The 27741-nt window shown below is 39.3% G+C and overlaps 2 protein-coding genes across 2 annotated transcripts; both read left to right on the forward strand.

Moving 5' to 3' along the window:
* Window positions 1-1140: 1140 nt before the first annotated feature.
* Window positions 1141-3608, forward strand: LOC116256198 (auxin-induced protein 22C-like). The gene is made up of 3 exons (XM_031632481.2): window positions 1141-1585; window positions 1931-2015; window positions 3079-3608. The coding sequence occupies exons 1-3, from the start codon at window positions 1195-1197 to the stop codon at window positions 3200-3202; spliced, it is 600 nt and encodes a 199-aa protein (XP_031488341.1). The 5' UTR covers window positions 1141-1194; the 3' UTR covers window positions 3203-3608.
* Window positions 3609-17455: 13847 nt separating this feature from the next.
* LOC116256197 (auxin-responsive protein IAA1) lies at window positions 17456-20731 on the forward strand. Its single transcript, XM_031632480.2, has 5 exons — window positions 17456-17783; window positions 18617-18798; window positions 19608-19719; window positions 20095-20156; window positions 20516-20731. Exons 1-5 carry the CDS (start codon window positions 17527-17529, stop codon window positions 20551-20553), a joined length of 651 nt encoding a protein of 216 aa, XP_031488340.1. The 5' UTR covers window positions 17456-17526; the 3' UTR covers window positions 20554-20731.
* The last annotated feature ends 7010 nt before the right edge of the window (window positions 20732-27741 follow it).

Raw genomic sequence — 27741 nt, forward strand, 5'->3', positions numbered from 1 at the left:
TATTTTTTCACAAATGCAAAAATGTCTCTCTTCTCAAAAAAAGTAGGACATGGGCATAGGCTAACCTCCAAGCACAGGTAAAGGTGTGCATTGACTCGGGTCGGCTCAGCCAAAGGGTCAACAAAGTTGGGCAATGGGTTAGAAAGCCCGGTCGGCCTAATTATTGGGTCGGACCAAACCATCAACTTTATATGGATTGGGTACTCGGTTTGACGTCTACTCTTTGAAACCCTTAATATTCATATGTTAATATCTTAAAAATTCTTAACCATGTCTAAGAGTGTTATCGACAATTTATTAAGAGTTTTTAAGGGTATCATCCGTTACACATGAAGAGTTTTAAAGAGTTTTAAGAAAATCATCAGACATACACAAAAAAAAAAATTAAATGAACCAATTGTTAGTGTTATATATATGTATCAGACCGAGTCGAGCCTCCAATACCCTACTCGAGCCATCAAATCTCTAAATTAGTATAAAAGTCAAAAGAACCAGTCAAAGCCCGGCCTATATAGTTGGCCTATATAGTTATATAGTTGGCTGGCGAGTACCCAACTACCCATCGACCTAGAAAACAATGTCTATTGGTTAAAGGACATTAGTTATATCATTTTAAACTTTTAAGAGGCATATGTATGTAAAATGGAAAAAAAAATACTGCCATTAAATTTTAATACGAAAAAAATAAACACTTCTTGCGAGTCTGTGTGGGCAATTGCCCACCCTATCTCCCGCCATTGTTTGATGGGAATTGCATTGTAAAGGAAATTTTTATGATGATAACGCTGATGATGATGGTGATACAAGGGGGAATGATGGATGAGGCATGAGGGACCAAGCGACCTTTTGACAATAAAGCCCTCGGGGCGGAGCCACATGGGGCTGTCCCCACCACCCCCCCGCGAGAGAACCAACGGCTGGGATGCAAACCCCACACCCCCCATCGACGCTCCTCCCCCACCGTACGGTTCTGTCTGCTCATTCGCCGGCCGAGTGGGGGCCCACGCGGCCACACCCTTGTCGCTCCCCTCACAGACAATCGCCCTCGCCGGCTTCTTCCCTGTTCCTTCCCCCGGGACCCACCCTTCCCAGCGAAGATATAAAAGCAAGAGACCCTCCCGGGAAGGAGAAACTCACGCCGAAACTAATTAAGGTGCAGAAGCAGAAAAGCAGGAAGAAGAAGATCGATCATCGATGGAGAGGGATCAGGCGATAGGACTGGAGATCACGGAGCTCAGGCTTGGCCCGCCGGGATCCAAGGGAAGCCGAGAGCCGGCCATGGCCGCTGCTGCGCCGGCCACCAAGAAGAGGAGCTTCGCGACGGTGGCCGCCGAGAGTGAGGGGGAGAACGAGGAAGTGGTGGAGGACCCAAGGGAGGGGAAGGCCCAAAAGGTTGTGGGGTGGCCGCCCATCTGCTCTTACAGGAAGAACAGCTTCATGGGGAAGGCTGAGAGGTCGATGGAGCTGTATGTGAAGGTGAGCATGGATGGTGCTCCGTTTCTCAGGAAAATCCACCTCAAGAGCCACGATGGATACGCCGACCTCTCTCGTGTCCTCGCCTCCATGTTCTCCAATCTCTCCCTCGGTGAGTTCCTCGCCCCCACGATTTCTCCTTCTTTTCAAGAATTTCTTCATCACTAGGAAGCGCTTGTGTGCTTTTTAAGCGCAAGTGGTAGCTTCAAATATATTCATCATGTTGTATACTAAACCCGTGGTTCTCTCAAATGGGTGCTCGTTTGTTTGTCTGAAAAGATAAAAAAGTATATTTCAAAGATTATCAATTCCGGTTTGTCTCAAAAATAGATTTGTACATGATTTGGCTTTTGAATGCAAACACCTAAAGAAGATGCACATTATGAATTGCTTAAGGGGGAAAGCAATATTAAAAATATTTTCAACTGTAGTTTGATTGTTTTTCATCAAAATGCAGAGGATGATTGTGGTAATTCGGAGTACATGACGGTCTATGAAGATAGGGATGGAGATTGGATGCTGGTTGGAGATGTCCCTTGGGAGTAAGTATCAAACTCTTTCTCTCCAATTATGCATTTCGATCGTGCATGCGAAAGTAGTGTTTGTTTAAACCCGGGAAACGAGTTCTCAGGATTTCCAATAGGTTGGTTACGTTAAGAGAAGTCTGACGGTAGCCTAGGGTTGGAAAATGGGTCGGATCTGATGCGCGAGATCCAGATAAGAGTGGAGACGCGCAAAGAGCCTGGATCTGCTTCTATATGGTCAGATCTGGATCTTTCCTTAATGCGCGTATTGCTCTCTCTTAGCTAGGGCACCGAATGGTTAGGTTTAAGGTCAGATCTAGACTGTTTTCGAATCCGATTACGGTACCCATTTGCCTGTGGAGGATGAGGATGAAATCCGACTGGAAGAAAAGAATCTGGATCTGTCTTTGCAACTTCCAAAATTTTATATATTTTGGTGTTAATCGTGTCTATATAACGTAAAGCCAGCATGGGCAAGTGTTGGATCTGGTCTTGGATCTTGCCAATTGAAAGGTTTGGCATCGTTAATGGCGGTGTAAATGGACGCCATAAGCAGATCCAAATGGAAAGTATTGCAGATCTGCTGAACAAACGCTAGCACGACCAGATCTACTCATACATGTAGTATCCATATCTAGATCTTGCTGGATCCATGTAGCTAATTGATTGGAGAAATTGGTTTCATGGTATTGATTCCCTATCTAGACAACCAATTACCAAAAGCCTGATGATTTAGTTATTGATTCATTTGCATATGAAATCATGTCAAAAGACACACTTAGGATCAGCCAAAAACTAGTGGAGGCTATTTGTTATGGCATTTCACTGCGACGATGAAATGAGCAAATTACTTGGTAACAGAAAGTGTCAAAACTAAACTCGACATTAATAAAATAGAAAATTAAATTCATACTTAGGCAACCATTTTTTGTTAAATGTGTAATTAAATTATCGGGTGCAGTTTTACTAATATATAACTACTGAAAGTACCATCTTTTTTTCTTGGTAGATTAAGTGCGCCTGCATGTGAAGAAATTAACCGGGGATTTTAGGCTAACTTGAAAACATTGTAATCTTGCAGGATGTTTGTGGAGTCATGCAAAAGGCTGAGGATTATGAGAAGAACAGATGCAATCAACTTCGGCGATGGATTTGGACTTCCGAAGACGACGACCAACGCCCCTTCATGTCAATCAGAAAATTGAAAAACAACCAAAATGGGTCACACTTAGATGCTTAGGAATACTATCTCCTCTCTCTCTATCTCTATTGTATTACCCTGTCAGCCAAGGAAAAGGGAAAGAAAAGAGAGCAAACTTTGCTCCCTAAATTATATGATGAAGTATAGAGATGTTCAGCTTATGAAATGGAAAAAAAATGAGAGCTGCATGGCCCTGAGTTTAATTTCGTTGTTGGATGTGTAGTTTTTCTTGATCTTCAACGTTGAAATTAACCACAACCTTGGCTGGGAGATATCGTCGCTTGCCTAAGCGCGTGAAACCATGTAGTCCCTTCTTCCCCCAGGCTGTACGCCTAGCTGTGTATTTATTTTCTTGTCTAGAATTAATAACTTGTACGTTAATCTATATGTGATATTTCCTTTGTGAATCACTATCATAAACTTGGCCATGTGCCCTCTACCCCACACACAGCCTTGCTGCTACTGTATGTGCGTATAACTATTTTTTCGTATGTGCATGTGCAGCGTATATCATGTGTGTGATATACGTGCATGCACTACTCCAGCGTTCATGAACATGCTGAGAAAACGACAACTAATTGTATCTACTAATGATAAAAAAAAAAAAACAAAAAACTTAGAGTCTCTTTTTGCTCCAATGATAATAAGAAAAATTAAGGTCGGTGAGATTTGATTCTTGAAAACAATGGATGCACGACACTCTAATTGACATGCACACATCTCTCCACCCACATCCCGAAGCAGCTCTAGACCAGAGATGGGGGGAAGGGAAAGGGGAGGCATCTTCGGCTTTGTTGAATAACCTGCGCATTTGACCTTTCGTTCAAGAGGTCGACACCCATGAGAGTTGGACCACCATGGCCCACCAGACAGCCATGGCCTCCATCTCACTATGCAAACTTCATTTGTCCTTTCTTCCATGTTTAGAGTATCTCAATTGAGAGGTGGGAGGTTCCAATCCTGCCAGTGCAGAGCTATATATGGTTTTGGTGTGAGCCGCTGTCCGCACCAGCCAATTAAAAGTCTAAGTAGGATGTCATGGTAATCAAACTGGACCTATGTCCATCCACGTGTGATCCCTTATCGGACATGGGTCCGTAACAAAAATACCACATGAAAGTGACTATATATATATATACATATATATATATATATATATATATATATATATATGAGTTTCACGATGTCAAAGTGATGCTGACTTATATCACTTCATTGCCCCCAATCGACAAATAAAACTGACTAATCCTAAGTCAAAGAGTCAAAAATCTTAAAGCGGCCTTCTTTTCACATTGTTACGGATATAGAAATAATGGAAAAAATAAGTTTCCAAATATTGAGTATGAGCAGGTCTATAATTATATATAGGAAAATTGAATGATGACTATGGTTTTTAAGAGTCACGCCTTTGCAATCCGCTTAACAGCTTCCTTCTCCGTCAATTGGGCGTCGAGTTTTACCATTTAACATGAAAAAATTGTACGTTAAGATTTAGTTATCAATAGAACACTTGTACCTTTATTAACAAAAGTATGCACCTAAGGAGTCAGCAAGTGTGTTCCGGTGGCTGAAATGACAAAAATGCCGGCAAAAAGATAACAAAGGAGCCCTCCTATAAGGACAAAATGAGAAAATAAATGTTTTTTTTTTTTTGTTAGAAGCTGGCAACATGCTGCATGACCTCCGCACAGGTTTGTGTAATAACTAAAATGCGCCAATAAAATAGAAAAGCAAATTTTTATAAAGACAAAAAAAAAATTAAAAAATGTTAAAAAGTCTAAAATGTACATACTTTTGTAAAAAAAAAAAAAAAAAATCTAAAATGCCTCAAACATCCCTTCTTTCTTTTTAAGTGGTTATTAAAAAAGTTACGTGCATAGAGGTCCGCACACAACTCGATCTCGTGTGAGATCTTTGAGCTCCGAGAGCTTTGTTGCTGTGGTAACAAAGTTAGAATGTATTCTCTACATAAAAGTGATAAAACCAAACCAGAAATTGGCCATGGGGGGAAGGAGCTAGCCTTCAAACATTGTACGATCAAGTCAATGACAAAGTCCTCGCGACACTTCTATTATCTTGACTCTTAGTCAGATTAAGATGAAATACTCATCATGCTCACTCAGTGTCAATGACAAAATCTTTCAGCATCTTCAAATCAGAAACTTGATGAAAAAAAGAACGACGATGAAGATCAATGAGATGCATCTGTTAATAATGCAAAGGCAAATGTGATAGTATTCTCCGAAATTGGTAGAGGATTGCCGAGAATTCTTCTTAATCTCCAGGCCGAAAAGATCCGTAGGTTTCAATCTTTACATTTCATTTTCTAGCTCATTTTAAGTTTAATTTTTCTGAATGTAGAAAAAAAAAAAAATCAGAACTGATATTTGTGCATTGGGGGCTAGCTAGCTCAGCTGGTCCAGTATTATTATGGTGCTCTATTATTCGCTAGTCCAGGAGCAGAAAGACATGCAGCTAGCCTTTTTCTCCATCTATTCAACCTTCTCATGATTTAAGCAACACTTGAAAAGAAAACATTTTGTATGGTCCAGTTTCACATATAATTTTCACTGAAAGAGATGTTGCATGCGATCATGGGAGCCACTGCGCCAACGTACAATATATGCCCCCACCTACATGGTGCAGCTTCACTTGTCTGCATTAATTCCATCTCCAACTATGGTTGGTCCTTCAATACAACTGTGCCCGAATATGCGTGGGTCTGATCAGAGTTCACTTGGGTCCTCTTGGTGCCAAGTCTGATATAATCCACATAAATATTGGTCTAATATTTTTATTTTGAAATTGACATGTCATGTGCTGCATATGAAGCATTATATATATATATATAAAATCAAAAGGATCTCTCTCTCTCACATATATATATATATATATATATGGAGAGAGAGAGATCTTTTGATTATGTGCTAAATCATACTACCCGATGCAATACATCAGGTGGCTGTGATTGGGCGGAAGTGTGGACGGTATATATAAAAATATAAAATGTGTAAACTATCTCTCTAAGCTTTGGAATTGGAATCTTAGCCATGATACAAGCATGGAAGGACCGAACCCACTGTGTCGAGTCATCGTCAGCTATGTGTTTCATATTGAACGAGGGCCTGCTTGTGATTTTCACAAATAAAATGTTACTTTTTTATTCAATTTTTTTTCCATTGATTATTCATTAGATCATAGTGCATGCATAGTCACAGAAAACGCATATTTTTCAAAAAAAATGCAAAAAAATGCAATAAATTAAATGGTCGTTTAAACTTTTAAAAAATTGGTTTCTTTAAGAAATGTTAAAAACGAAAAAAAAAAGCATGTTTTTAACACATTTTTTTCGTTTTTTTCACTTTTTCAGTTTTTTAATGTCAAACAATTTTTTTTTTAATTTTTAATTTTTCATTGGTTGCAAATCTACTGATCTTAACATGTTTGTGTTCTTGTTATTTTTATCTTTCCTTCATTTTTAGTTTTTTAAAATTTAAAAAAAAATTGTCGCATAAAAGACATTTCCGTTTAAAGCTCCGAAACGTTATTTGTGACTATGAGTACATCGTAGATGTTCTCAGGTTGAACATGCCAGAGCGTTTTAGTCATTACATACAGCTATGCATGAAGAGGAGTGTGTGCGTAACGAGCTTCAGTTTCACGTATTGGTGGTGAAGGGGCCCAAGTGGTAGGTGGCTGGTCATCTGCAAGGCTGAGCTCCGCCGCTCTTGCTTAAGAGAAAGTTTCTAGGTCTCAGCAAATACGTTAATTCGCTATCGTTTTCTTTGCTGTTGGTGAGACAAGTCTAAGTATGACATCTTAAACAAGCACATTTAGGTCTTCTACTCTTGGAGTCCATTTTTCTAATTTTTTTTTTTTCAAAGAAAGAACAAATGCCATTGTGGTGGAGCCTACCCAAAGAAACCACACAGGCAGATTTCAAAGAAGAAGAAAAAAATGCCATCTTCACTGTTAAAATGCTCACAAAATCAAGAAAATCTTTGATCTTTTGGGGTCAGGCAAACAGGCACTCTCAAGGAATTGGTGTGCTTGAATAATGGCAAGCCAGGGGGCCACAACAACCTGGAAAAGATTCCTCTGTCTACTCCTTTTGAGAAAGTGATAGCTGGTGGTGACATGTTCTCAAGAAATGAGAGAGAGAAAGCTTCATTTGGTGGCCTACTTTTTTCATCATAATTCCAAAACAAGGCTACCTTTAGCTGACAATTACCTTTAAGAAGAAACTTTTTCTTTACAATTTATTTCATCACCTAAATCAAATGTGGGCGAATCCCTTTCTTTCTTACGCCTTGAAAGGAACACTGAGAGACACAAAGGCTTAAACCTTTAAAATTCATCCTATAACTTAATTTTCCCCTCAAAAATACTTTTGGGCACTCGAATGGCTGGTAGGCGGCTGGTTACTGGTTCAAGCAACAAGGAGTTCATACTAATTAGGTGGAACTATAATGTATTAGTTAGTGTGCATTGCGAGGAAACGGGAAAGAGAAGCAGATTAAGTTGGGTGCATAGGGGTGTGCTCGCAACAAACAAATATACACTCAAGGATAAAAGAAAGGGAAACGGTTGTGTGCGCGATCCGTGCATGCAACACATGTACACCAACAAGAAAGGGTAGACAGGTAGAATATTTTGAAAATTATTTAAAAAGAAATGTTCTTTTTGCTCGTTTAACATTTTTTATCTTCTTTTTGTCCCTACATAAAAGTTTTTTTTTTAATTATTAATCAAGGATGTTTTGATCATTAATCAAGCTCTTCTCCAGCTGTTTCAACAAAGACACCGGCTGTTCCATGAAAAAGCCAGAAACTCGAGACCTGTTATTGACACTGCGCCGAACAAAGTTGGCTTCCAAACGAAAATTTCTCGTTCTTGATTCCTTGTAAAATTGTGCATGTGCATGCAATCAAATGCTCAGAATTAGGGTTCATTTGTCACTTTTCAAAGGGACAGTGGGGAATTATACCTGTCCCCATTAAACAAAGGGGTCGGATGGTGATTTCTTTTGCTGGTTTTTGGCCGCTCAAGTTTGAAAGCAACAGCTCAGGCATACGTGCTATCATGTTGATAGGATAAGGATGGTGCGAGATAAAAGGGAAGGAAAATGACCTGCTACACTCCGAGTTTCCAAGCCAGGCCATGGAAAATGCCTCTGCTTCGAGCGACCCACAGTCTCTGACAGCTTGTAGCTTGGTCCTTGTAGGGCATCCTTTGTTCTGATTAAGCGGCCATTTTTGAGGTTGGGAAGCAATGGTAGCAGCCGTATCAGTGAGCGCACCATTGGTTTTGACGTTTCTTCGAGGACGTACCAACTTGCTTTCATGGAGGGCCGGTACTGGTTCGAGCAGTAGCGGCCACTTGGCCCAAGTGATAAGTGGATGCCTTTAGAGATCAATTAATCCTCGGCCTTTTTGGTGTATCTAGGGGCGAAACCAGAATACCCATGTAGGACGGCCACTGGTTTTTTATCAGAATTTTAGGGCGGGGCCGCTACCTATAGATGGTGTTTCTTGAAGATTTTGGCGCAGAGGTAAATGAGAACTTCACGGAAGCATGTCCATGCATGGTAGATCTTTCGGTGGCGTAATAAAAGGCAGATCTTATGTTTTTGGGTTTAATTAAGTTTAGTGTTCAGTGCCCAAATTGAGGTGATTAAATGTAATATATACAAACTTGAGCTTGGTTTTGTTAATGCATGAACAGTCAGATCCATTTGAATTTGTTACAGCTAGCTAATTGCCGTGCCACATATGAGCAGGTGTGGGCAGTTGCCTACACCAGCTCTAAAAAAAAATATTTTTTATATTGATGCTTTAAAAGGTTGTAACAGTAGGTAGTTGTTATATAAATATAGTCAAAGGTTGAAGTAGATTCAAGCAACATTTTAAAAGGTGTTTTGTTTTAACTTTTGAGATAGATTCATGAAACAGTTACAAAACCGATCCTTAAAGTGTGTGTGAGAGTTTTTTAGTTAGTGCCCTCAGCTCAAAATTCCAAAACCACAAAACCACACCTCAACCAATTTCAGTTTCATTGGGCTTGGTTCTGCTTCTTGTTTAAGCATCCAAGACGAAGGTCTGGCCCAGAAAAAATCTCTTCATTTATCAATTTCCTATTCTTGAGACAAGATATCATCAACTCTGATGTAAAAAATCTGCAATTTATCTTGCTAGATATTGAGCTTCAAGCTAGACTGTCAGCAGGACAACTAAACACAGTTCATGACATTGGGCTCCAGACATTAATTCTAGGGTGTGAACTGTTTCCATCACAAGGAGAACAAGTGAACAAGTGGATGCAACTTGCAACTCAAAACATCTCCAAACAGATCATATGTGGAAGTAAGTACAAGCCAATCAGGTTGACATAATTTTCGACAACTTTTTTTTAATTTGTTGGACAGTTGGTGCAGAGGTTCATCGATGTTGTGTCACCAGTCGATTGAGGACCAACTGACATCGAGATGTAAACTGTTCCTTGAGATGCAAGTGAGGAGGACAATAGTAAGGTCAGTGTCGTACTGCAGTACCACTGAACAGAAGCAAGCAATCCCCACAATCAATGGAGCAAAATAATGCTGCCACCGTTTCATCTTTATTTCCTCCAGTGAGAAGAGAGATGTGCCCCAGCAACATTCATAAGTGAGAGTTTCCTAGCAGCTGCCATTTTCATGGCGAGGTTCAGACTTACCTTCACCTATGCGATTGCACTTCGACATCACAGTTCGTTCCTGTGAAATCTATTCGAGATCGAAACAAACGGGGCCAGGAGATGCATGGTTTCCATAGTGAAAGCCTCTCTGCCTTCCTCATCTTGGGCCTTTGAACCAGTGTAACTTTTTGGCCTCAAAAGGAGGCCTATAAATCCTTGGAAGACTCATCTGTAGAACCAGTGTATATATATATATATATATATATATAACAGAGTATTACAAGGAAATCATGAAACATAGAATAATGTATAATTTGAACAGTAATAACTGGTTTCTGTTTGTGGTTGGTTTTCTAGGTTTGCTTCATAATCTCTTGGGTGTGAATGGCAGTTGCCAATAAACTATATATATATATATAGGATTCGTAGATTTTTTCATCTAATTTGGATAGAAAAATCCTCCAGCCTCTCACACCATTACATAACATGCAGGTCTATCTGATTGGATGGAACTCAAGATGACAAGAAGATATTTTATATATATATATATATATATATATATATATATATATATATATATATATATATATATATATATATATATATATATATATATATATATATAAAGAGAGAGAGAAGGAGATTTCTTGGGTAAATCCAGCCTTGATTAAAAGGGTTAGTATAGTGGGGATTGGGTTATCGAATCACAGAGTCTAACGCTTATGAAAGCCTGTTTGGTGATTCCAAACTCAAACGTTGAACCAAAATGCACCAAATTAATCAGAGCCATCCTGTTTGATCGAAAGACGCACGTAAAGAAGAAAGATAGATTTTCGCTTACACCAGTTCTTTTATCTTGGAACGGTTCTTTCACTCTCACTCGTCCTCTCTCCCTCTCTTCTCGTTAGAGTACCAATCGACTTGAAGCATGTAAAATCAAAGGCATATGCCGAAAAACATTCTGATCAGCACACTCGATTCGGAAAGATTTCTTTCTAAATCTACTGAAGTCGGAGCAATGAATACAGTGATAATGAACATAATGATTGATAAGCGCAACTCATTGGCTTGTATTGATCTGCCGTGATAACCAAATTTTCTTCTTCTTTTTTTTAAATTTTTTGCTCATTGTATCATAATTATATTGTCTTAGCACTAGAATATTGGCATTGCAGATATGCCCATGAATGATCTATGCATTGTGGCTAAGAAAAAAAGGGGAAACTTTTTCTTGATGTGCATAGGACTCTGTAGCTGTCACTTTTTGAGAGGTCTATCCGTACTTGGCATGCACAGGAGGTCCACTCATAGTAAATGAAAGATGCTCAGCAGCTCAAGGTAGAAAGAGGACATGATCTTTCTTTTTCCTGTCCCCCTTTTCTTCCTTAGTAGACAAGTTAAGGCTTGACCTAAATCAGATGATCTTAATGTCAATACGTCAGACTTGAAGCTCCGTTCACCAGTTGGGTCTGGTAAATGAAGCAGGTACAATTGAATTGGTATCTCATAATTCTGGGACTCAGTAACCAACTTTAGAGTTGTCAATTGATGTGATTTGAATTGGATATACCCTTTTAACTTTATCTTTTTTTTTCGAATATTCACATATTGGGATTTTAAGTCAAAAATAAACAAAGAAAAGTCATATTCGAATCTGAGTCAGATGTTTACATTCTTTTCTGAATCTAAATTTGAGTTTTGAACGGAATTCGATAGATTTTCGAAATGCAAGAACATTAGATATAGAATAGTTATTTAAAACTAAATCTGGTCCAAACTTAAATTTGAATCCAACCAAATGTCACTTCTTAAAACCGATCTACTTTTTCAATTGGATATTAAATGTTTTTCTATATCCCCTTTTTTTTCAAAATGGTTCGGTTGGGTATCAGATCCAGATCAGATATACAGATATTTCTACCGATTCTTCTTCTTGGTTAAGCAAATCAAAATTGATTCAAACTCTGATGCATTATCCGGCAGACCTGTACAAACACGTACTCTGGACAAATTTTACACAGAAAATACAGATGCATGTTTTCTTGATCGGAAAATGCTTGAGGTTTTCGCTCCTCTTCCTTCAATTTGCGTGCTTATTTTCATTTTTGATCCACAGTTTTGCATTAGAAAGGCTTCTGTTGCAAATGCCAAAGGGCTAATTCTAGGGCCACTTAATCGAAGATACCTTGGTCAATAGTAAAAAGACATATCAGTTTAATTAAACTCGTTTAATTTCTATATCCAACTGTATGTCACACTGATGAAGATCTTTTCTCCATTGAATTCACTCTGATTAATTTGCAGGTAGCTTCATAAGTGCTCCATCTTCTCTTAATGGGAAATAATGAAGCCAGTACTTTTGACTTGGGACTAGGGCATGATGAACATGTACTCAATTAGTTTGAATCTGCCATCTTTGAATAAGCTCAACGGTCCACTTGGTAAGAGAAATGAAGGCCACCATATAAAGGTGATGATATAATAATTCAAGTCAATGTAGTCAGAAATTGTTTCTGTGTTTTAAATGCCAAGGTTTTTCTCCAACATAATACAGTAAGTTTGAAAAAAAGGAAAATATGGTACATTTTTATATCATAAACATTAGAGATAATAAAACAAGTGAGAAACTAACAATCCAAATTAGAAAATGGAAACAAGCAGCTTGATATTAAAAAAACGTGAAAAAAAAACGGCTAAAATGAAAATGAACGGGAAAGAAATGGGAAATGCATGTTTTTTTAAACGGTTTTTGCCTTTTTATTTGACTGACTTATTTTTCACATTTTTAACGTATTTTTTGTGACTATGTTATTTACAAGCAGTCTACATAAAAAAGAACTAAATAAGCAAGACTACCATCATGAAATGTATCGGGTACCAAGTAGAGTTCTTGAATATCATGATGATACATCTTCATTTCTGGGAAAAGTTACTTTTCATTCATAATGTGTCCTCCTCGGTTCATGAACTCAGTCAAGTCTCACATCATTGCCTGTACTTCTTGTGGCAACCCCTTTAAAGTAAAAACCAGCATCTCCATGGCCTACGCGTTTCGAATTTGTACAAGTAATATTTACAAGTATCAAAGACGGCATAAAATTATTACTTTAATAGCTCTTTTTAAGGGTCAGATGAACATGATTCTGCTTTATAAGATTTGACTCCTCAAGACATAACTTCAACAACGATTCATAAGCAACCGACTGAATTATTGAGTTTTCATATAATTAAAATCAGGAATCTTGACATTGTCTAAACCAGTTTAGTTCAGTTTCAAAGATGCATGTGCAAATAATTGAGAAAGTGCAATTTAAATTTCTATATGCTCATGTTTCGGTTGTGCACTGTTTTGAATCATGATAATTATGCTATGAAATTAAGCTTAGAAATCACAAGAATATACGTACAACATAAGCTGCTAAGATTGTGACCTGTGATAATCAATCCGAGCATAAAATTTTCGAGTTTCTTACAAGGAGGCGAGGGGGGGGACCAAATTCAGCTGCACCAGCAGAAGAAATTAATCTCATGGTTCGTTCCTTTCCGAAAGAACTTTGGCGTATTAACTTTTATCGTGTTCGGCCACTTGGTTGTGCAGTGAGAAGGACGAAGAGCAAAGCAAATATGCGTCAATTAATGCCTTCTTTTGACTTCACCGCAGAGGGAGATTTCAATGGAGTCTTCTGCAGATTCCTGAACAAGAAATTATTATAAATCGTCACAGAATCTTTCGGAAGACCGTGGGAGAAAGAGAGAAAGAAAAGCAGATTGATCTAAGTGGAGTCTTCTGCAGATTTCTAAGCAAGAAATAATTATCAACAGTGACCAATGAATTGGAGGACCATGGGAGAGACATGTTATTGAATTTGAAGCAATGTGGCCGAGATTCTCCACCCCAATAACCGGCAGCAACGACTACGCCCACACGCTTCAGGCTAAGCTTGATCTTTCTCTCTCTCTCGCTCTTCTTTTTTATCATCTTCCATACATGCAGGAGTGAAGCCACTCCCATGAGCCCACTGGTTCGCTTCTATGTTCACTAACTTCAATATTTTTTTGTGGGTAGTAGCGGAATCGGCCGGACTGGGTGGCGTGTAAGCCCACGAGCTTAGTTTGATTCTTAGAAAGTGGTATTGAAGAGTGTTGATTTGGATTTTGAGGGTTGCAGACTTATGGCAGGACGCTAGAATAGTTTCACTTGTATTGTAGGCACAAATATCTAATCTCTCAGTTTTTAATAATTATAATAGGTATAAACAACAAAAATACTGTAGAGATTGGATCAAAGAAGAAACTTGACATTTTAGAATAAAAAACAATAAAAAAATAGGTAAGTACATTTTTATCTTCTTTCCAAAAGATGCTACCAAGAGCTGACGACGTAAGGACTTGAAGTTGAAAAAAGTGGATCAAGACCTTGGATTCCATGTGTCTTTCCACATGGTATCAGTTGAGGCGAGACATGAACTTAGCTGCTAAGGAAAACAAGTGGATGATGCATTCTAAAAAATAGAATTGGTTTTGTGAAAACTAGTTTTTTTTTTAAAAAAAAAGTTTTTTATTCAGTTTTGAAAAACTGGGTTGAGTGTTTTTGAGTACTAGGACCCAAGTACAGTTTTTTTTTATTATCAATAATGTGGATGTGGGTGTGTCAGGTTATTCACTTCCTTTCCAAAATAGTTTTTGATAAAAAAAAAGAGTTCTCCTAAAATTCATATAAATTTTCTTCATTCTTATTTAAATCCAAATTTGAATCAAATGTGTAAACATTCGAATTTATGGTAAAGAATATATCTAATTTGAATCTGATCCATTGACATCGTTATAGTTAGAGGGCCGCGCCAAAAATATGCCGATGCACTAATTCATGTGACCCAAACACATAACGTCCTCACATACCAAACCCATTTGGGGGCAGCTATTGTTTTTTTTTTTTCCTAATCTTCTAAGACAAGATAATGTTTCATGCCGTGGCTACATATCCCTTGGCTTCTACATAGTGAAACCCGTGAATCTTTCTTTCACATCTCATAATATGGAAGATATTGCTTACCAACTTTGAATTTTTTGACATCCTGCCAGCATATTGGATGTTTTTAGTTTATATTTCGCCAAATTAGGGACGACATTCTTGAAATAATTTTTTGGGTTGAAAAGTTTGACAAACTTGGCCTTTGACTTTTTTATTTACCAAATTGCCCTCGTCTTGGATGGTTCCTGCAACTTGCTGTACGTACTTGCTGGAATTTCCATGGAACTCTTTTTTTCCACCAAACAGGGTCAACTGGTTCATGTCTCGTGATGGTGTGTATTGACATTTTTTATCTCTCTTTCTCTCTCTCTCTCTCTCTCTCAAACTTTCTCCAACTTTAAAGTTAGATCTTAAGGAAGAGAAAGGACTTGAAATTAAAGTCAGTCCCAAGGCCATACTAGTTTAGTTTTTTTCTCTCTTTGTCTTAAACAGGTAATTACTGAACCTGCATCATGTGTTTGTGTGCTTTAATTTATTTTAAAAAAAAATTATACGTGAATTTTAAAAAAAAATCACTTTCTATATAAAATTTTTAAAAAATGATATTTCGGTCCTAATCAAAATTTAGAAACTTTAATTTGACCATCCTCATCAAAAATTTCTGGCTCCATGCTTGTTTGTGTGAGCAGGAAAGAGTGTCGTATGAGCGTCCCTATAGAATTGGGGATGATAAGATCCAAATATTCGAGTGACTCGGATCCAATCTCGCTTCGTCATTCGCCCATGGATTTCCATGTGAAGAGCTGTCTGCCATAGACGTAACACATATATCACTTTGAGAAAGAAAAAGAGAAAAAAAATAAATAAAAGAGGGAGACTTTCCTTTGCATTGGGCACCTTTTCTACGACTTGATTTTGTCTCGCATTGCCACTAATCACTTAGGAGGCAAACTTTTTAGTGAAACACCGCATGGCCGCAAAAGGGCGGGTTGTGAAAGAGAGAGGCAATGACTTCTTCCATCGGCGGCCGCTTTCAACATTACATGCATCATACCCTAAGGGGCAGGTATTTGGTGTAAGGGAAGAATTTTTCTATATAATAGATATTATTGCAAGTGTTGACTAGCTTAAGTTTGCTCAATCTTGATCACCAAATAAGAGTGAATGAGGTCTAGGGCACAACCATAATTTTCATTCAAGAGAGTGAAACTAAAAAACGGCTCAAACTCAAGTATTTCTTTTTCACTCTAAATAACTATTTTTTGGTTGAAGAAGCAAATGGAAATTGAGCATGTCTAGAATTTTTAAAATTCACCTTTAACCTTTGCAAATGCAAATGTTCTACTGTGTCTGAGTATGTATAGTCTTGACTCATGATAACAAGTGAGAGAAAAGAAAAAAAAAACAAAAAATGAGCAATTGGAAGAAAAGAAACAAAAAAAAACAAAAAATGAGACGCACTCGCATCATGTCATGACAAGAGGTCTTGGTCTAAAAGAGATTGTCTGGGACACACAGTCTTAGGGCATCTAAAGCACGCCTTAAGTTGCACCATTTATAGCTTCTGGTAGACGTCAAATTAACCAATCAATGCTTCCATGGCCGGCATAACTGCAACTCTAAATCAACCCAATCAAAGTTTATCAACACTGCTTTATGTTGCATATGATGCCATTTTTTTTTTATTTTGTAGCTTTCCAAACCACGTTAAATTAATTTCAACTGATTTAATCTAAACCTTTATGAAAATCATAAAACGTAGCATAATATATATATATATATATATTTTGACATTAAGAGGAAAAAAAAAGAAGCCGCCTAGAATCCCGGACATGATTGGAAGGGAGGGTTTAGGAGCTATGGCCCGCCGGCCGGAGCATGTGGCCAATCAGACGACGACACGTCGCCGGCAGAGTGACAGGATCACATGGGAAGAGGAGGGGCCCCGGTGACCACGAATCGACGCACATGCTTCCCGTTGGTGCAACCATGTTGACCTGTGCGGGAGCTGCACCCTCGACACACGGGCCCACCTCCGATGCCTCTTGTCCCCCTCTCCTCTCGGCTCGGCTCCAGCCGACTTCCCCGGCTCGGCTAGGGTTTCCGGAAGTCCCAATACGTCACCGCCCTCAGGCGATGAGGCCAGTGGCCCATGGATGGGTCGGATCTCTGCACTGCTGCTCCAGGTCCAAGGTTTTTGGAATTTTAGCGGATGCTTGGATCCTGCTCCAGACCCGTTTTCACTTGAACCAGTTTCTTTATGGTACACATAACATACACCAATGGGTTGACCCGGGCCTTAACATGGTCCCAAAGATTCTTCATCCTATAAAATTCATCTTGGGTAGGCTAGTGAATGGATTCCAACTCAACAGTATTAACGAGTCGAGTCGAGTCGAGTTGAGCTGAGCCGAGTAGCGGGGGTGAAGACCAAGTGGGTGTGGGGAGGTCTAAGGTGGGTGGGTCACTTGGGTCATCGGCGACGTCACAGTGGAGTCTTTGCTTAGTGGAGCGATCCGGCCGCTCATATTCTGCCACGTGTCCCTTTGGGGGGTTGAGAAAATTTTTGTTAGTGCGGATTGTCGCCCCTTCTCCTCCCCTTGATAAGCAGGGAGTCTTCCCCTCCCGTTCCCCTGATTCTATTGTCCTGCACCAGAACTCCATTGACAGAGAGAGAGAGAGAGATGGTGATCTTAGAGGCAGAGAAGAGAGGGAAGATGCCGGCGGAGGGAGACGACGAGTCCGCCACCGTGACGGAGCTCACCCTCGGCCTACCCGGCGGCAGAAGGTCCGGGGCAGCCGAGCCGGAGGTAGCCGCGGGAAAGTCTGCACAGAAGCGCGGGTTTGCCGAGACCGTGGATCTCAATCTCGGGAGAGGAGGCGCCGATGAGGAAGTCCAGAGCTCCGGGAAAGCCGCAGCCGGGAAGCCGGCGGCTTCCAAGTAAGCAGAGTCTCCGCCTGTAATGAGCGCGATCTCATCTTCCGTCTCCTGTGGGCGGAAATTGCAGATAAAAAGCTTTACTTTCTCTTTTTCCTTCCTCCCGCGCTTAAATTTTCCCAGAACTTATTTTCTGAGGCTCCTGTAGCTGCTGAATTTGCTTCTTCGAGGAGCTTTCGTCTTCGTTCTGATCTCAGAACGTGAAAATTTCAGATTCCAGAAATATTCCCTGAGGTTAGCTAGAGCGAAATTTTTGCGCCCTAGGAAGTTTTTTTGATTGTATCTCTACGAAAAGAGCGCTTTTTAGCAATTCAAGAAACTTTTGTTCCCTAGGGAGATCACACCCTTTATGCGGGTATTTCCCGCCTGAGGATGGATGGTCCCGCTAGCCGAACAATTCCTACCTGATTACCCTGACCGTCGATGGAGTACCGGGCGTCTCCGATCCCCCGGCCATTATTTCTCGCCTGGAGGAATTTCTCGATTTACGGACTCAAACTTTTGATTTACATCCTCTATCTTTTGAGAAAAGTAGCTAAACGCTGTTCACTCGCGAGAAAAGTACACGAACAGGCTTCCTTCAGAAAAAACAATAGAAAGAACCCGGACAATAGCCGGCGGTCCAACACAACGAAAACAACAAGCGTTACGGCATACGCTTGTTCTCAATTTATCGATGACGATCCATGAGAAGAGGACGTCTAGATTTCTAACTGTTGCTTCCATATATCTCTTAAAGCGTGATTAAATTTTCCAGATTGTTTTCATCTCAAGATTGCTAGTATATGTGGACGCTATGAGTTTATAACCTTGTTCAAAAATATTTTGGTGGACAGGGCTCAGGTGGTGGGGTGGCCGCCGGTGAGATCATACAGAGTGAACGCATTGAAGAGCTGCACTTACGTGAAGGTCGCCGTAGACGGCGCGCCATATCTACGGAAGGTAGACTTGGAGACGTATGACAGCTACCAGCAGCTGCTCAAGGCCCTAGAGGAGATGTTCAGCTGTTTCACCATATGTACGCATTCCCGCTTTCTTTTCATATATTTTAATTTATGCTTAGAAATATCTCATAATTCTCCCTTTTCTTTTCCGCTTCGAATATCTAATTTTTTTTTTATAAAAGGAACAAAAGATTTTTCTATGGAAAAAGGCAATTCTTAATTTCTCCTTGTTTGTAGGTTTTCCTCGATGACGATACAAAACTAACCGTCCAGCTACGTTCTTGCTTTGATTTCTAGATAGCAAACGTCATGTATGAAGTTGATTATGCACTGTGTCTGTTGCTGCTGCTAAAGAAGGGATAAGGATTATAGAACGATGTCAATTCATTTAAAAACTTGTATGTCACTGGTCACTCATGTGAAAGAGTAAAAACATTGCATTCTTATAAAAGATGATAAAGATGCTTTGGAATGCATGGAAAAGACCCGACAAGTGCCCGTGTGAACATGGAAAGCTTTTGCCTTTTTCAACATTTATAAGTAGGGGGCTCGGGTGTCTTTTTCCTGCTGCCTTCTTGATGAGGGTGTCTTTGATGTAAAATAAATATCAATAGAATGACAATAATTATTTATTATTTATTAAAAATTTATACGTGGAAGTCAATAACTGGGGTGATAAAGAGAAAAATTAAAGCTCTCTCTCTCTCTCTCTCTCTCTCTCTCATCAATAAACAGCTCTAAACTGTGCCAACTACATTTCATTAAATCTCAGTGATATTGAGAGGCAAAAAATTAATTTCTCCTCAATAAAAAACTAGATGGCATTAAGGGCGCAAGTGGGTTGAATCCTAGATAGCTAAATACAGTGTTTTGATTGCTGCAGGCAACTACTTAGGCGAGAGCAAACTCATGGATCGAATGAATGGCTCGGAATATGTTCCCACTTATGAAGATAAAGACGGCGACTGGATGCTTGTTGGAGACGTTCCTTGGAAGTAAGTTTCTTGACATTATAGATGATGCATATGATGTAATTGGAAATTCCGCTTAAGCGTCTGCTCGAAAGTTGTGAAGTTTTTTTTACTGGAAAGAGAGAAATAATTCTCTGGGCAAGGGATCTAACTAAAGTTGCTTTGACTTGCTTATTTAAAGTCGCCTCAATAGTGTAAAACTCTAAAGCGAAAACCCATCATTTCACAAAGTAAAGTGGGCATTCTATAATTTTCCAAAAGATTTCCGGGTGAAAAAAAGAATCATTAAGAAATTATTTTCCACGAAACCTCCCTAAGTAAGCAGGATGGACCTGTAATATTTGTTCTTCATATAATACTGAGTTTTTTTTTTTTTTTTTGGCTTCTTCTTATATGTAGGATGTTTGTGGAATCATGCAAGCGTATGCGACTGATGAAGAGCTCTGAGGCCGTTGGACTAGGTATGCAAATATCAAACATTACCAAGTTGGTAGGACCAAATAGACAAGATAGGTGATGCTAGGACCGGACCAAGTTCACCCAGGTCCGACCCAAGGGTTTCATATGCACGAAGCAAACCGGTCTTTGGCCTGGTTCTTCATACTGATGACTACTTAAGGATGCATTTGAAGGACCGATTCAATCTCGAAATCGGATCCTCCGCCTTCCCTGAGTTTTGTGAGCTGAGGATCTCAGATCCAGCAGCGATCAAGTGCACCCACATCAGGCACCTTCAATTTTTCATGAACTTTCCAGATCTTGATTTTTGTTTTTGTATTTTTGTTTTTGTTCCTTTTTCCCCCATTGGTGGTGGATGCAGCTCCACGAACCCCAGAGAAGTGCACGAGCTCGAACTGAGGAAGGGAGCGGGTGGCCTTCATGAGCACTTTGTATAGAGACCCTGGGTGTTCTCCTATAAGATTTTGAGAGAGATAGATAAGAATAATATATATATGTGTGTGTTATTGTAATTATAGTGGTTGGAAGGTTAAGATGGAAGCTTGTTTTGGTATTTCATAATATATATCCATAGATATACTCTCTGTGTGGGTGCGTGTGTGCGTATGTGTTCTAATAAGAGATGTTGCTTGCTAAAATGAGTGTCTAAGGAACACCATGTAGTTACTTAATGCCAAATATTAGGCTTCTTTTCCAGTTAAATAATGAGAATGTATTCTTGATAAATTTTAATCTTAACTCCTTGATAAATTATAAAAAGTAAATTTCTTTGGGAACTTTAAGTGGGGACGCAGCTGTTAAGGGCTGCCGATGCAATGTATCGAGCCGCCTGTATATGTGCCTGAATTCCAATAACTAAGCCCACATAAATATGTATGCAAAGATAAAGTTATGCCTAGTTGAAATAATGATTAAGTATGGGTTCCACCCTCCACCAGAATTTGTGATGTCAGTCATACCCGAGTCCAAAATTTGAGTGGTCCTGATCAGGAATTTTTTTTGTCCCAGCCAGCTAATTCGATCAAAGTGTCGGGCACCAACCCGACCCGATTAGACATAGGCCTAGCAAGAGGCCAAGTAAGGTAGGAACGCGTGCTAGCCTCCAATTTGTTGCTTTGTAAAGTTAGTCACTGTAATGGAACCCATCTCCCCGCTCATTTGTCCTTCGTGCATCTTTGTTGTTGGATCGGCAGGGTTCGAATCGCGTTTGGATGCATTGCTTTTATAGCTATAAACGGTAACAAGCGCGACATTTGAATTGAAAGATGTATCATATGCTTGGATAGACCGCCGAGGCGTTGAGAGTTTTACGCCAAACTTGATTCCCCCAAGTCATGGAGTCGGCGGCCTCAACTATCACACGACTGATTTTGAGGGGACTAATTTCAGGTGGGCTTCCACGGCCATCCGAGCCTCGTGGCAGCAGTGATAGGCAGGCTTTCATGCTCAAGTTTTTATGACCAAGTTCGAATCGAAGTACAGTTGGTTCGACCCATTGTGCAGCCCTATATGTTGTGTTGTAGGGTCAAATACATGACCTTTCCCACCTCAAGTGAGCCGAGAAATCTATTATACTTATTTCAGAATCAACTAATTTCTATTAAATATGAAAAACTAATTTTTCAAAAGCAAGAAAATTCCTTTTTTTTCCACTAAAAGGACGCACAAAGTAATAACTTAATAAGAAGTCATTTTTATCGAAATTGAATGGACCAATTTGTTGTAATTCAATGGAATTGGTTAAGCATATCGGCAAAAATTTTCTTACGTAAATAATTTTTTTAGACGAAGAGGAAAAAATTAAATAAAAAAATAAAAAATTTAATAAATGATGTAGCGCTTCAAATCGAATTACTTTGTCCCCCGCTTGATTTTAAAATCAAGAAAATATCTCATAGCATTGTTTGTTAATTTATTCTTATTAGTTTTTGAAGACAAATTTTCACTGTTCCTTTTTTGGTCTCTCCCTGGTTTATGTTTTATAATAGTTTCGCTGTTTAAACAACTGTCGGTTTATGGTAATGCATCTTATTATAACTACTGAATTACAAATAGAAATGATATTTTCAAATCCTAATTTGGCAAGCAGGTTATATCTTAAGTCCTTTCACCTACGATGGGCCCAATGCACACGCACATCTGCCGACCATCCGCCCAAACCGATGGTTGGATGCAAGGTGGAGTTAGAATTTTTTTTTTTTCATAAGACACTAAATATATGATTAACAAATTTTTCATTGTAGTGACTCAAGATCATGTAGAGCTACCCCATATAACTGGACCCAAATTTATCCAAGTTCCAACTATGAATTAAAGTTTTAAAGACGCTCCATGAAAGTAGGGCTGCACACGAGCTGAGTCGAGCCCCTTATAGCAAGCACGAGCTCGACTCAACTGCACAAAATCGAGCTAGAACTCAACTTGTTTAATTCATTTAACTTGTTTAGGCATTAACTGATTTAATGTTAACTCATGTAAACATTAGCTCGTGTACTTATGTAACTCGTTTAACTTATGTAAGCGTTAACTTATGTAACTTGTCTAATTCGTGTAACTTGTCAAAATTTGTTTTGCCCTAAAAGTTAAGACTGGTTTTAGCAAGATTATATAGAGTACCAGTTTGCGAGCCGAGTTTCTAAAACTTGAACTCGACTCATTTTTCATTTCGAGTATCTTTGCAAGCTCGAACTCAAGTCGTTTATGAGCGAGTCAAGCACGAACCATTGTTTTTCGAGCGAGTTCAAGTTGAGCCCGAGTTGACTCGGCTCGTTGCTGCCTACCCCCTTACTTGCAGGAATATTCTAGTAGGAAGGTTCTGCTAAACCGGGAGTAGTTGGTGATCCAATTTGATTCGCAGAAGTGATGGGCCAATTAGCATTTTTTAGGGTCCACGATTAGCGCATGGCCGGTGGTTGTAGAGGAAAGCAAGTGAAGCTTCATCCTTGTGCTGCTCTCTGTAATGGCCAAAGAATAAAACATGCTCTCCAATTGGTCCCCTTCTCAGCTTTTAAATGGAATTCGAACTGCGTAATGATATGTTAAGAATCGACTTTGGATATTAGATATAGGATATTTACTTAAAAAACATAATTCAATTAAGATCAGATGTCACTTCTTAAATCAAAATCCTACCTGTCCTCTGATTTTTTTTTTTTCAATGAGATGCTAATTTTTCATTTTCATAGGACTACATGGCTCTCACACTGTGGTTGGATGATGGACTTCCAGTCCTCTTCGCAAAAAGTAGCAGCAGAAAGATATAAAGTAGTGAAATTGCAGGAAGTCTCTGTGTTGAATGGATTGATATTGGCTGTTACGACAAATTCCGGGTGGATTTCTGTTGTTGGTAAGACTGTAAAGTAAACTTCTCGATATCCGGAGAAAACGTGATTTAGAAGCTCAATTTCAAGGTTCTCGATCTTGAAGGCAACCTCGTGCAGCGATCATCTTAAAAACTGAAACCAAGTTATTCTTCTCACAAATTCTCTAATTTCAGTAACTTAGTTGCTGTTTACGGAGCCGTTTAGTGCTAAATTCTTTGTTTTTACTTCTCAGATGGTTAAGTGATAGTTTCTATGTGGGGGCTGGTATGGTTTTGAGTTTCTGTTTTGCATCTCTCTAAGGTGTCAACTTTCCGCATTGCAAAATGAAGCCATTAAAGTGCAAGATGAAGCACGCTGAAGGTAGTAGCACAGACGAGGGGTTGAGTGGGAACAATGAAGAGTACTCCTGCTCGGTGTGACAGAAGAAAATTAGCATTAACTTTCTGCACTCTACCGTGAAGTCTTTCATGTGGGGAAACGATGATGCACAAATTCCAGGTCTGCAGTCATTCTTCGAATTCTGTATGTCTACCTAAAATCAGGACAAGATTTCCATTTCTTAGCGTTCTGCAACTGCAAACATGCAGTTCTGAGATGTCCATGTATGTTGAAATTTCAGAGTCCATTCCTGTGGTGAACTGAAGATAACAGGGCTCCAAGATGAGGCACTGAGTTGGTGGTAGAGGTAAAAGTTTTTGCCCGCTCGGTTTTTTTTTTTTTACCTAATCTCTGCATCTGTTGGACGTCTGCTCTGGCATTTTTGGTCGGTAGACGTGGACACGCAATGATAAAGAGAAGGAGACTTAGTTGTCTGCAATCTGCTCTGCTCTGGCATTTTGCAGGTTGGACGGAGAAGAGAGAGAGAGAGAGAGAGAACCTCCAATTAGTGTTTCTCGCTATTAGGGGTACATGGCGTTACAGAACTGACTAGCCCTTTTTTTGCTTTCTCGTCCCTGTTTTCCTCCGCGTTAAACCAGAAGTTACCATGGTTCCATTTCACTGAGGTGTTCTTCAGACTCTCTCTCTCTCTTCCATCGAGGTGTTCTTGAGACTGTCTCTCATACTGAAAGTGTAGCAGCTCTCTGTTGGAGCGGTCGTGATGGCAACAAGCGGCGAGGAGCGTTACCAAGACCGAAAGTTCTATCATTGTTCAGTTATACAATCATCTGCTCTGAATGCAATTGTCCTGTTGATAACGTTGGAACCGGTAATGAACATAACATTGAAAATTAAAACACAAAAGAATCACACCACGGTAAAGGAATCTGATGAAGATAAGCTGAAACGAAAAACTGTGCTGCTCAAAGAATCGCGAACAGGAAACATACCTGCTGGCAGAAACACCCATACGAAGCAAGATGGCCCTTGTAGACCCGCTTCAATGAGGAAAAAACAAGGATTGCCTAAGAAAATCTTTCCCATTGAAGTCCTTAGGTGCCACTAGACAGTGCCTTTCTTCCTGAATCCAAGGGGATTCCTTACATTTGCAAGTATAAACTGAGCAGTCGTTTTTTCATATGATGCATGAGGAAATAAGGAATCTTGTGTTCTTGCAGGTACAACAATGGCTCAGGGAAATCCCAGGTGCAATTTCACTAGCACTGGTACGCAAGGAACTCTCCAAGCATTGCATACTAAAAAATAAGTTAAACAACATTTTATTTTTGTTTCCTTAGGTTTGGCAAAGCTACCTTGTTATAAAGTTCTTAATGCTTTCTGTTCCCACTTGCGGCAAATACTTAAGTTGGCATTATGTAGTTACTTTTATCATATGCTGCTGATGGATGAAGAACAAAGCAATCCTGCCCTTCTTCATATTTTCATATGCAACCGTTTGTTTGTTTTTTTTTTATCTTAAATCAGCGGAAACAGATGAAAGAATCGTTCTTCTTCTTCTTCTTTTTTTTTTTTTTGGCTTTCATGACTACATACTGTAACACATTATCCAGTAAAAAATTTTTGAAATTGTGTAATAGCTTATGCGTCTCAAGCATGAATAGAAAAAGAAGGATTTGCACTCCACGCTTCTGTCCCTGTGCTCTACTTTGCTAATGATTTGTAGCATCCGTGATGTTTATCATGTTCACCTTGACTGCTATTTTGTCATACCGGGTCCAGTTTATCGGCAGCCATTAACTAGCCAATATGGTGGGGAGGAAGGTCTTCCAGAGCTCAGAAGGTATTTGTTGAAATTTATATTGGCAGCCATTAACGCAAAAGGTATTTGATGAAATTTATATATATTTTTGGGAAACTATTGCCTGAAACTCATCTCTTACCACCATAGCTTTCTGTGCTAGCTTTTCCATGGATTGGCATATGAGTTACCAATACTTTACAAAGTAGTCACAAAAAAAGTGTTTTTTCTTTTTAAAAAAGGGAAAAAATGCGATGTTTTCGTGTTTTATTCCTTTTTTGTTTTATTTATTTTTCACATTTTAAATGCCTAACTGATTGTTTTTTTTTAATTTTTATTTGTTGTAAATAGACTTAGTTTTCCAGGTCCTTGTTATTAGTTTCTCACTTATTGTATTTTATTTTTAAAAAATTACCATATTTTTTTTCCTTTTTTTTCAAGCTCACTTTATTATACCTAAAAAAACCTAACCCTTTAAAACTAAAAAAAGAAAAAATTGAGACTATGCTTTACATTTCATGATTCTTCAATCAATCGCAGTCTTAGCAACTGAACTTTGACGTAACTTATCAAGTATTGTCATTACATTATCTGATCTGTAAAGTTGTAAACCCGTGTGAACAACATTTGAAATTTAATATGCTTATATTATGGTGACTTCAATTTAAAGCTGCGTGTGGGAAATTTTATTTAAACGGAAGAACCTGAAGATGTGTTACCATGAATTTCACTAGCCCATGCAATTTGAGATTATGATGTTATTTTTTGTCAAACATATCAAAAGTGGTGTCATTGATATTGGTTAGCACTTCAACCATTTGCAGCTTCAAGGAGAGAATCAACTGTTCAATTCTTCTGTTATGGTTACTGCTGGTGCAAACGAGTTGAGTGGAGCAGTCTTTCGCGCTTGCGTAAGTTTGGGAAGTTTTTCCACAAATTGGAAACTTTTTTCGCGTAGAAGGCAATCATGTTGTCAATCTGTTCTCCTTCTCAAAGGCTTAGGGGATGATGTGGTGGAGAGTTGGATATGTATGTTTGCTTGTCTCCTCTTTCATTGGCAGCCTTTACCAAAATGATTGATCCAACCAACCAGTGGTTAAGGGGCACTCTAACTTTCAATTTCAAATGTTTGACAACAATAAGTTTTTATGTTCCATGCAAAGATTGAGATAGATTCATAGACCCACTTAACACAATGTTCTAAAAATCTACCCCAGTTTATGAGATAGATTTATAGTTTAGTAACAACATGTTACTGATATCAAATGGGCCATAAGGAGAACTCGTATGTAAAAACTGAACATTAATAACATTTCTATGTGTAAGTAAAGTAAATTTTATGGGCTGAACGTGGCTCTGCCGCTGCAACCAATGGTGTTTGGATGATCAGATGTTTCTTGTCGATGTTTCTTGTTGATGTTAACGGGTGTTTGCCAAGCAACTCCTTGGGTGCAAGACAACATCCCCATCTGTGCCTCCATCATCGGCCAGCGCCTTGCTCACTGCTCATTGGAAGCTGGTCCTGAGTGGATATCGATGAAGATGCAAACCCTGGTCAGGCGCCGGGACGTGCTACGAGTTGCTTTATCGCCGCCTGGTGAGGAGGCCGTCCGTCAAGGGTGGAGAAGGTTCCCTTTTCTTGTGGGCGAAGCTTCCCGACCACCTATCAGATGACTCCTCTGTCGTTCAATGGCTTGTGAGGTGCCATCTCGTGCTCGTGCTGCCTGGAAGTGCAAGTGGTGGTTCGGGACATATCAGAGTATCCATTGCGGGGGTTGAAAGAAGAAGAAAATTGTGAGGTTGCTGCTGGCAGGCTAAAAAAGGGACTGGAATATCTTGTAAGCCATGGAATGGTCACTGAATGGTGACAGAGGGAAAGAAAAGGACCAACTACTGGTGGCAAATGTGGTATGTCCCGAGATGGACGATCTTTGGTTCATGAAGGAAATAGTTGGTTTCCTCTTTCGAGTTTCTGCTGCATTTGATCTTATGGTACAACTGACAGTGGCACAAATCATCTTAGTTTAAAATAAATGAACAGATCACATATCTTATCGAGATTCTTCTTTTCTTTCTCGTCTACATAATGCCAGATGTTCCTGCATTGCTATGAAAGATGTGCAAACT

Source organism: Nymphaea colorata, chromosome 6 (assembly GCF_008831285.2).
Source record: "Nymphaea colorata isolate Beijing-Zhang1983 chromosome 6, ASM883128v2, whole genome shotgun sequence".
Taxonomy (NCBI): domain Eukaryota; kingdom Viridiplantae; phylum Streptophyta; class Magnoliopsida; order Nymphaeales; family Nymphaeaceae; genus Nymphaea; species Nymphaea colorata.

Excerpts from the sequence above, each read along its gene's own strand:
- LOC116256198 (XM_031632481.2), top strand. The coding sequence starts at position 1,195 with ATGGAGAGGGATCAGGCGATAGGACTGGAGATCACGGAGCTCAGGCTT. Across the intron at positions 1,586-1,930 it reads GTTCTCCAATCTCTCCCTCG|AGGATGATTGTGGTAATTCG; the intron begins GTGAGTTCCTCG and ends ATCAAAATGCAG. Across the intron at positions 2,016-3,078 it reads GTTGGAGATGTCCCTTGGGA|GATGTTTGTGGAGTCATGCA; the intron begins GTAAGTATCAAA and ends GTAATCTTGCAG.
- LOC116256197 (XM_031632480.2), top strand. The coding sequence starts at position 17,527 with ATGGTGATCTTAGAGGCAGAGAAGAGAGGGAAGATGCCGGCGGAGGGA. Across the intron at positions 18,799-19,607 it reads GTTCAGCTGTTTCACCATAT|GCAACTACTTAGGCGAGAGC; the intron begins GTACGCATTCCC and ends TGATTGCTGCAG. Across the intron at positions 19,720-20,094 it reads GTTGGAGACGTTCCTTGGAA|GATGTTTGTGGAATCATGCA; the intron begins GTAAGTTTCTTG and ends TCTTATATGTAG.